The sequence below is a fragment of the Apium graveolens genome, chromosome 5 (genome assembly GCF_009905375.1).
Source record: "Apium graveolens cultivar Ventura chromosome 5, ASM990537v1, whole genome shotgun sequence".
Classification (NCBI taxonomy): Eukaryota; Viridiplantae; Streptophyta; class Magnoliopsida; order Apiales; family Apiaceae; genus Apium; species Apium graveolens.
In genome coordinates this window covers 12309666-12320506 of record NC_133651.1, presented here as the reverse complement: position 1 = coordinate 12320506, position 10841 = coordinate 12309666, and the positions used below count along the sequence as shown (strand labels likewise).

At 35.6% G+C, this 10841-nt stretch overlaps 1 protein-coding gene and 1 non-coding gene across 2 annotated transcripts; one reads left to right on the top strand and one right to left on the bottom strand.

Moving 5' to 3' along the window:
- Nucleotides 1-255: 255 nt before the first annotated feature.
- Nucleotides 256-362, top strand: LOC141662190 (small nucleolar RNA R71). The gene has a single exon (XR_012550315.1). It is a non-coding gene; the product is annotated as a small nucleolar RNA R71 (small nucleolar RNA).
- Nucleotides 363-5588: 5226 nt separating this feature from the next.
- LOC141723409 (phosphoenolpyruvate carboxykinase (ATP) 1) lies at nucleotides 5589-10619 on the bottom strand. The gene is made up of 13 exons (XM_074525201.1): nucleotides 10468-10619; nucleotides 10053-10310; nucleotides 9458-9639; nucleotides 9203-9356; nucleotides 8991-9075; nucleotides 8072-8172; nucleotides 7505-7803; nucleotides 7174-7347; nucleotides 6919-6984; nucleotides 6649-6827; nucleotides 6341-6510; nucleotides 6098-6266; nucleotides 5589-6003 (listed from the first exon to the last, which is right to left on the bottom strand). The coding sequence occupies exons 2-13, from the start codon at nucleotides 10292-10294 to the stop codon at nucleotides 5860-5862; spliced, it is 1965 nt and encodes a 654-aa protein (XP_074381302.1). The 5' UTR covers nucleotides 10295-10310; nucleotides 10468-10619; the 3' UTR covers nucleotides 5589-5859.
- Nucleotides 10620-10841: the final 222 nt, after the last annotated feature.

Below are 10841 nucleotides of genomic sequence, written 5' to 3'. Positions count from 1 at the left end.
GATTTGATTAACTCCATAGTTAGCCAAAGAGTCCACCTTCATTGTCAAACATCCAACTCCAGAATTCCTGCAACTTTTCCCTGAGTCAACCTCTGGGAAGGATTCTGGTACTCATTAGCAGCCATCAGTTCAATAAGTTCATAAGCTTCATCGTAGCTCTTAGCCCATATGGCTCCTCCTGATGCTGCATTCAGCATGGGTCTAGAAGTAGCACCCAATCCATTGTAGAAGCAATTAATAATCATCCAATAAGGCATGCCATGGTGTAGGCACTTCCTTAGCATCTCCTTATATCGATCCCAAGCCTCACACACAGATTCTCCTATTTGCTGAGCAAACTGGGTAAGAGCATTCCTGATTGCAGCAGTCTTCTCCATAGGGAAGAATTTAGTGAGAAACTTTTATGCCAGATCTTCCCATTTAGTGATAGACCCTGGTGGTAAAGAATGTAACCATCTCTTAGCCTTGTCCCTTAGAGAGAATGGGAAGAGTCGCAGCTTGATAGCATCTTCAGTCACATCATTAAACTTGAAGGTGTCACAGATCTCGATGAAATCCCTGAGGTGCATGTTGGGGTCTTCAGTAGGAGAACCCCCAAACTAAACTAAGTTCTGTATCATCTGAATTGTGCTTGCCTTGATCTCAAAACTGTTAGCCCTGATGGTTGGTTTGACGATGCTCGACTGAATGTCATTAATCTTGGGCTGCGAATAGTCCATCAAAGCCTTCAGATTTTCTGCTTGATCTCCCATCGCTACTACAACTGGTTCTTCGACTTTCTCTTCTTCTTCTACCTTCTTTTCTTCCTCAAAAATTCCCTTCGAACCACCACAAGATCTTCCTCGGCTTTATCCAGAGTTCTCTTACGAGTGCGCGAACGCGTATGCATACACCCTCGCTAGAGCACCTGAAATAAAATAAGGAAACAGATAAGTAACAATGTCCGAGTCAATGAACTTTAACGACCACTGATAGAAAGCACATAAACTATCAATTAACACTGCAGTCCCCGGCAGTGGCGCCAAAAACTTGTTAGCCTCTAAACACGCGATAATAATACACGCAAATATACGAGTTCGCAAGTAGTATAGAATCTTTTCTAGTTCGTTCCCACAGAGACTGTATTGGTTAACTAATTAATTCATGCACCTAAGCAACAATGTATGGTTATTATTCAATGCTAAGACGAATCACAATTTGAGGTTGTTATTAACTAATAATTATAACTATGAAAATAAGATTGATTGAATTAATATGTATGACAACATGGAATTCTAACTTCATTAAATACTTCATTTAATAGCCTTTTCATTCTTAACCTTAGCATGCAGTGGTGATGATACTAATCAGATAACACGAAACTGATAAACGCCAACTTTCGTTGCACGAGTACCATACTACCAGACATCCACAAAAGAGATAGAAGCTGAATAGACACCAATTATATTGAGACCCTATATGTCTATAGAATTTGACAACATAACGGTTTAAGCACAAGTTATCTATCTTGATTACACAGGGCAAGTAAGATGGTTAAAATTACCTACGAATCATGCATAACAATATATGAACCTATGCTAGCATGGCAAGTTCTAAACCCTTAAATTCACTTTCGCTTCATTAAGAATTAACCTGCTATATTATAAGTTCGCGACGCTCATAAGACGAATAAGCACAACCAATGCTAAGTTATCATACAATCACCACACACTAAGGAATCAACGAATTAACTAAAGAAATCCATAAATAAATCCGCTAGAGCCCCACGATAACGATTAGCCCATAATCAGACTCATCGACAATGTGGGTTCCAATGAAAGCATGGTAAAACAAACGTAGTCTTTATAACAAATAATTAAAACCAAGTACAAAATAAGAGTATAGTTTCAAAAAAATAAGAAACGAGCATCCAAGATGACAACTCAAAATAAAGATTCACAAGAATAAACTAGATCGTATTCGCCTTTGTTGAATTGTGCTTAGGTCTCTTGTCGTCTTCTCCTTTGCGTTCTGTCTTAATATATCATTAAAAAATGACCTAGAGTTGTTTATATAGTAGCCCAAGTAAGATAGAAGTCCTCGCAATTGTAAATCAATTAGAATCAGGATTCTGAAGTCCCGACCTGGCGCGGCCGCGCGCTGGCTCTCTGAAAAATGGGCGCCGTGCTTCTGGAAAAACTTCTGAATTTCTTTAATTCCTGCTGCAAACAAGTTGGCTTCCGGAGCTTTATTCTTTAGACACCATCCTAACACCATATTAGCATCAAAACAATGATAATTCACCTGAATCCTCAGCATATGCCTGAAATGCAAAAACACTACAAAACACATCAAAAATACAGATAACTTTAGTAAAAAACATCAATCCAAGTCTTTTTAGAGAATTATAAAGTGTCATAAATGCCACTCAACAGTTGTTGAAGCCTCCATAATGCTGTCTGTGGGTATGCCCAAGGCCTGATTGACATCATCAGCACCAAACTCCACAACAACACCTTGAATTGTGCAATTAACCACCATAAAAACTGCCTGATTCTCATGAACAACAGTGTTCACAACAGCTGAATTTCAAAACTCGTTGTGCACATTCAAGTAGAGCACAGGATTAGCAGTCAAAGCCCCTACAAGATAGGATTCAGAAAGGAATTTGAGAAAATACTTGAAAGTATTATGTGTTTGATTTACATCCACAAATGCTAGGTAGTTGGTTCTATCCCTGGGGATAACAGCTCTAACATTGCTGGCAACCATTGAAAGTGTTTGAGTTTGAGTGGGTAAGAAATTTGAGAAAGAAAGAGTTTGAAATGAGTGAGAGCGGTGAAAATTTATAGAAATTAGGTCAATTGAGATCTCGAAAGCATAAAGAGGGGTTATGTCGAGATGTCTGGGTATTTATAGGCTAGATATATGACTTCTCGAGAAGTAGGAATAAACGGTTGATATTTGCTTATCGAGAAGTCACGTGAATTAAAAAACTCATGTCGAGATGTCACTATCCTGGCTCTTGTCGAGAACTAGATATCGACTTATCAAGATGTAGAATAAATACATAGTGTGTCGTAATTGGACTGAATTATCCCAAATTATATTGAATAAATCAACATAAAATTAGAACTGATTTTATATCAAAAGTATTTTACTGAAATATTTTATTGAATTAAATAATTACAGTTCTGAGTTATTGATAAGTCTAAAATTTTATACTTGTAGAGAATTCATATTGATACTTATATCAAGATCTCTATAATACTTATCGAGAAGTCATAAAGAGGCTTGTCGAGAAGTCCATCGAGAAGTAATGAAAAAGACTTATCGAGAACTCTGTCGGGAAGTCTCAAAATGACTTGTCAAGAAGTCATTTTGACTTATCGAGAACTCGGTTATCTACATACTTTTACTCTTTTTCAGTTCTGTCTTATATTAATTTCATATATTGAAAATGCGAATTAACACTTAGATAGTTTTTCTTAGTATTTGAAAAATTCCAAGTTAAGTTTGAATTTTTGAAAAATAAATATACATAGAGTTCTGAAATATTTATAAATCATATTCTAGTTAATTCCCAATTAAATAAAATTAATTTTGGTTTAATATGAATTAATCTGCTGCAACATATTAGCTGAGTTCTTGCCTTTAGGATGAAGAGTTTAACATACCAATTTCACCTACAAGTCTGGTGAAGGTTGCTCCATCCAAAGGTTTAGTAAAAATATCAACTAATTATTTTTCTGTTGAAACAAAATAAGCTCAATGGTACCATTTGCAGCATGTTCTCTAATAAAATGGTACCTTACATCAATGTGCTTAGTTTTAGAATAATTAACTAGATTAGCAACAATAGATATGACGCTAGTATTGTCACACATGATTGGAATTTTGAGTAATACTAGGCCATAGTCCATTAATTGATTTCTAATCCAAAACACTTGAGCACAACAACTTCCAACAACTATGTATTCAACACCAGCTGTAGAAGTTGACACAGATTACTATTTCTTAATGTACCAAGATATAAGTATTTTACCAAGGAATTGACAGCTTCCACTTGTACTCTTTTTGTCTACCCTGCATCCAACAAAATCTGCATCTGTGTATCCAACAGCTTCAAAATCAGTTCTTTTAGGATACTACAATCCCAACTTTCTTGTTCCCTTCAAATATCTGAAAATCTTCTTGACAGCCATTAAATGTGATTCTTTAGTATTTGCTTAAACCCTAGCACACAGACATGTTGCAAACATGATGTCTGACCTACTAACAGTTAAGTACAGCAAAGATCCAATTATACAAAAGTATGTGAACTAATAGCTAGATTTCGGTTCGATCATGTTAGACTAGAATATGTAGAAGAAGAAATACATCTTATATTATTTAAAATATATATATATATATATATTTATACAGATTCAAATTCACCAAATATAATATTATTTCGAGTTTCGGGGCAACTGACATAACTCATTTTCCTTATATTTTTTTAATAATATTAAAGTATTTAAGCGGATTGAGTGATAAAGTTGGTAATGCTTATAGTTTGTTGATCATGATCTAAGAAGGAAATTACCGAATAATCTAACCCTTATTTAATAGTTTATTGATTTGGATCAACGAAGAAAATTGTCCGACTGACACTTATTCAAAAATTGTCCCTACTTCTTTTCTCCCTTGCCATGCTAGAAGTTTTTACATGCTACAGTCACTGTTCTAAAAATCGGTCGATTAATCGGAGTTCCATCGGATCCGGTCTCGAATCTCGATTAATCATTAATCGGGTCACGGTACGGTTTTTTAAAAAATTGGTCAAAAGTCGGGCAGTTCGGGAAAAATCGATCGATTCGGGTCAAAAATCGGTCGAATCGGTCAAAGTTTAAAATTAATAAAAAAATGTAAAGAAAAATTATTTTTTTGAAAATAATAATTAACATTTAACATCTAATAATTAATATTAATACTAATATATTAATATATTGATTCTTGTACATAAATAAACAATTGTATATTCTTATATTCCTAAATCCTCTGCACAAATTTGTAATTGAATTACTCTCAAATCTAAACACTCAACTCGCTTGCTGATCGATTCACAATCTTAATCTTAATGTATTCTAAATTTATTCAACAATGATTACATCTTTCACATTTGTATTGTTTTGTCCTATTATCGTTCAAATCATTTTAAATCTTAAGGTTTGAACTAGTAGATGATAATTTAATAACTACCAAGTAGTGACTGGTTAGAAGTCATTAATAATTAATTAGTATAAATCACATAAATATCAATTATGTACTAATGATGGTTTTTTTTGTAAATCTTACAATTTAAACATCAATATTGTATTAATGATATGTGATTTTATTTTTGTAAATCTTATTAACGGTTAGCAATATTTAAATAAAATTATTTATTAAATAAATTGCTTCCGATTAATCAATCCGATTAATCACCGATTATACAATTAATCACCGAAAGGTCCTCCACCGAATAATCCCGATTTCTGCTTTTCAGAACACCGGTTAAAGTTGATAATTAGGTTTGACAGAACTTTTAAAAATATTAAACTATATTTATTGACCTAAATCAGAACATGTTTTTATTCATTTTTGGTTTTATAATTACTCTTTCAAATGAAAGCAAACAGAACAGCAAACAAATTGTCATGCACCCCCTCAGAAATACTCGCATATTTTAAGGTGCCAGGACAGGAGGGAGGCAAAACAAAGAGTACATATTAGCAACTACAAGAGCTAGCTTGAACTGAACAATAAAAACATTACAAGTACACCTAGCCATAACTTATTTCATGCAATTTAATTCCACACTGCTGCTTCAGTTCAAGTTCTTTTCTTTCATCTTCTTGTTCAGAATACTGGCCCTGCAGCAAGGATCTCCTCGGTGAGCTTGTTGTCCTTGCCAATTTTGTGGTTGGTAAACACCTCAAAATTCTTTTTGAACAGACCGGCTAACTTCAGAAGTGTTTCCTTGTAGGCCTTCTTGTCTGGCCACTGCATTCGAAAAACCGATTCATATTGTTAATAATGTATCAAAATATATAATTAGATGAAGTATTGGAAATGTCGAAAGGATCAGCCAACTAACAGTGTTAACTGGATCCAGGATTTCTGATGGCACGCCCTCAACTTCAGTTGGGATATCTAATCCAAAAACTTCAGTTTTCTTGTAAGTAGCATCCAAAAGGCTACCAGAATGTATAGCATCAATGATTTTTCTGGTGTATGCCAACTTCATACGCTTCCCCAATCCATAGCTGCACATTTAAATACATGTTAGAAGCAAATTTACTTGAGGTATGGCATAATATTCGGTATTTACTCTTCATACCTTCCACCTGACCATCCAGTGTTAACGAGCCATCCTGTTGCTCCATGTTTTTCCATTTTTGTGGCTAGCATTGCAGCATATTTAGTAGGGTGTAACATAATAAACGCTGCACCATAGCAAGCTGAGAATGTTGCCTGGGGCTCCTTCACACCCTCCACGGTGCCAGCCACCTACAGATAGATTGAACCCAATTTAGTTAACTGATATCAAACACAGGATTTGTTTACTCTTTGTTGTAGTAAGAAGAATGTTGTAATGCATTTTTGATTAAAGCAAAGTTTGTATTTTTTCCAAGGTGAGATACGAACCAGAGCAGTGTATCCACTGATGAAATGGTACATGGTCTGAGCCATGTTTAGCTTGCTCACTGGAGGAAGAACACCAAATGCATCGCATGCTAAAAGTATGACATTCTTAGGGTGTGGACCGACACATGGAATCTTAGCATTCGGAATGTACTCAATAGGATAGGCAGCACGAGTATTCTCTGCGTTGAATGATAAGATGGAAGAGCATCGTTTAATACATGATTTGCACTGAGGAGACAGATCAGATGGAAACACTGGTAGAAGTATTACCTGTAACGGATTTCTCTTCGAATTCTACTTCTCTTGTGTGTTCATCAAATACAACATTTTCCAACACTGCAAGAAGAGGCACAAATCAATCGAGGTTGCTCAGTACTTGAACTTTGATAAAATTAGTTTGAACAAGATACTGAGCTTGGAAAGTTTTACTTTTTGTTTACTTTGCAATATAGAGGTTTCCTGTCATTAAATCCCCAAAATTTTACTAGAATGATAAGCTAAGATCAAGATGACTAAGGAATGTACCAGTTCCAAACTTGATGGCATTCCAAATATCAGGTTCCTTCTCCCGAGAAAGATCGATGCACTTGGCATAACAACCACCTTCTATGTTTGACACACCGTTATCACTCCAACAATGTTCATCATCTCCGATGAGATACCGATTGTGATCGGTAGAAAGAGTTGTCTTACCAGTACCTAAATAACAATTAAGACTCATTTAAAACATTGAACTAGCAACAGAAGCCACATAATAGTCCATTTCCAAACAAGAAAAGCACAGATAGGCTTGAAGAGACATATCATTAGGCCAGGGTTAGAGCCACATCGGAACAACAATCCGATGGTACTTTACCTGACAATCCAAAGAAGAGGGCAACATCTCCACTTTTGCCCACATTGCAGCCAGAATGAAGTGAGAGTATTTGACGCTTAGGCATGAGATAATGCATAACACTGAAAAGACCTTTCTTCATTTCCCCGGCGTACTGAGTGCCGAGGATGACCATTTCTCTTCTACCAAGGTTTAAATCTATGCTAGTAGAAGATGTCATGTAATGGGTGTAACGGTTACACGGGAACTGTCCAGCATTATAAATAGTGAAGTCCGGAGTACCGAAATTCTCCAGCTCTTCGGGTGTAGGTCGGATACACCTGCCACCCACTCAGTTATCGTATTGTACATTGAACTAATACACCATCATTATGCTTAGCTTTTTGTAACTGAATCATGTCTCAATTGATTCAACAAAATTCATATCAAGGAATTATGATACTTAAGATTGGCAATTAAGATGATGTCAACGTTAAAAATACTTATCTGGCGGGCTTAGAACCAGAGATCTCGGGGCAAGGCTATAAGCCTATAAAAAAACAAGCTTTGCAGGTATATAAATACCAACATTTTGTTCGGTCTACTTACATGTTATGCATAAACAACGAATGGTAAGCTCTCGCAGACACTATCCGGACTTTGATTCGGTGCTCTGGATCCCAGTTCAAAAATTGATCATTGACAAAGACCTAAAATGTCATTGATAGAGACATATTAATTATTACTCTAAATAGGTTTAAAACAGAGAAATCAGCTCTCAGAAACCCAAATTGTTGCAGTTAAAGTTCTATCAATATATATAAACTTCACCGGTAGCAAGGCAAGTATGGTAAACAACTTATTAGTTATGCACATGATTCACCTTGTGTAAACAACACGAAATCATTTACCACACCTGCTCTTCATCTCATCACCATAGTAGCTCCGAAAAATATCGCAACACTTAATATCTACAATCTAATGCAGGCTGATGAAGATGTACTTAAGTACTAATTTATGAGCCCAAAACCATGCTAAGTGAAAATATATACTTAATGTAATATGACAACACATATCATGGGAAGAATGGAGCATGATGCGAATTTAGGACATGGACAAAAATAGATATCATTGAAATTTAACATTTTCCTAAAAAAGATAACATTATCACAAACTGAATAGGCAAAATTGGACTTTTTCATCAGTCCATTCCATATCATATTCAGGATATGGTTAAGGTGGGCACTACTGTATTACTAAATTTATCCTTTGACCCTTTGTCCCTTTTGGTTTGGTTTATTGCAAAAAATGTTGTGTCAACAAAAAATTTGCGTCACGATGAAATAATTTTGAATCCTATCATGATTCATGATAGGATGAAGGATCATATATATGCATCTTTCTTTCTTTTTGTTATATCAAGCAATCGAGAGTTGCACGAATAAATACGCGAATATTTAAATTTATGCAACTAACCATAAAACAATTTAGGACAAAGAAATGCATAAAATGAATAAGAATTAGATACCTTGTCCAAGGAATTGAGATAATCCACAGCTCTTTCTCTGTTCACCAGGAAGGTATGCTCATCCATTTCTATATTTGGCGAACCCCTGTGCATAAAATTATACTACTATAAACAAAAAAGTCTTGGAAATATAAAAAGATAACAGAGAGAGATTGAGATGACATAAGTATAAAAGATAACAGAGAGAGAGAGAGAGGAGGGAGATGACATACTTTCCCCACCAAAGATCATCCTCAGTAGATTCATCCCTAACGACACGCTTATCCTTAGGAGATCGGCCTGTCTTAGCACCAGAGAGTGTAGCCAACGCGCCACTTGATGTGATGAACGACCCTTTCTCATACTTAATAGCCTGCTCATACAGCTCTGCAAAACAATAATTCAGACTCATAAATATTCGAACACAGTTAATAAAAATATAAACACAAGCACACAACACAAAAAAATAATTTAAAAAGATATATTACCAGCAGGGGAGAGATTGTAGAGAACATGAGTAAACTTGAGAGAGCTGTCACTGACACTGATAGTTGGCGTGACGGTGAAGTGGTGGTGATGGCTGACTTTCGGTGTGTCTCCGGTCCTTTTGGCCGGGTCTCCTCTCACCACTTTGGGTCCTGTCTCTCTCGTCAGTGATGCCAATGAGTTACTGCAACATTGCACACATACAAATTATTATTGTAACATTACAAATAATATTGATATTAATTCATTTTCAGTAGTTAAATTCATCTGATTACGTTAAAGTTTGCTAATATAATATGTTCCAGTTCCACGTTCTTCGGGACCTGTCTTAGTCTAGCATGCGGTGAATATTTTATTTATTTGGTTTTCTATTTAATAATTAATTGTTTGGTAACAAATTCTCAGCTTCGTTGCTCTGTTCTTGTAACAAGTTCCGGGAAAACAAACGAGTCTTATCCGTTCTGTTCCTGTTCCAGTTCCAAAGTTCCTAGATCTTATATACATGGTGTTAACGGAGGAATTTGGTTAACAAAGAATTGAGGTTCAAGGTCCGGAATTTATTTGCACATGTGTGCGTATTAAGGCTTTTGAAAGTACCTGATGGACTGGAGCTGTTGCTGCTGGCGTTCTTCTTCAGTGAAAAAAGAAAAAGCAGTACCATCAACCCCATTAAGGGGAGTGGTAGGTGCTGATTTCTTTTTCTGAAGAGAATGGAGCTCATCTATTGTGTTAGCCTTCACCGGTGCGGAACTATCATCATGGCATATCCCGTTAGGCCTTGTTTGTATCGTGGGAAGTCCGTTCCTTCCCATCGCATTTCCATTCCCATTTGCTGCCATTTCTTCGAGATCTAACCTGCACAAAATATGTACCTTAAAAATTTATATACCAATCACATTCGGTATAGTAGGTATAATTTATCCACGTGAAAGTGTTTCTTGATAAACAAAAACATAGTAGGTATATATTGGAGAAATTTGAGTAGCGCTAGTCAAGCTGCTAGAGACGTTACCGGAGGTTGCGAGCTTGAAACGGAAACGAGGATAGCTTCAAAACGAAAGTAAAATTTAAACGGAAGTTGTGATCATCAAACAACAGTATGGAGTTGTAAACGTAACAAGATAAAAGTGATGTGTTAAAATGAACGTCCCGAGGCTTCTTTTTATAGGGGTCGTCCTAACCATGGTTGGATATGTATGAACCATGGTCAGACAGACGAACCATGGTTCTCATCTAAAAGTCATATTTTATAAACATTTCAATGAATCTTGGGGATGTCTATTTCAATTTTGATTTTTTTTTATTATAAAAGCTTAAGGCATTTTAATGATATTTAAATTGGACTAAAAATTTGTTTTAAAATTTGAATATACTTCTATCAGAATT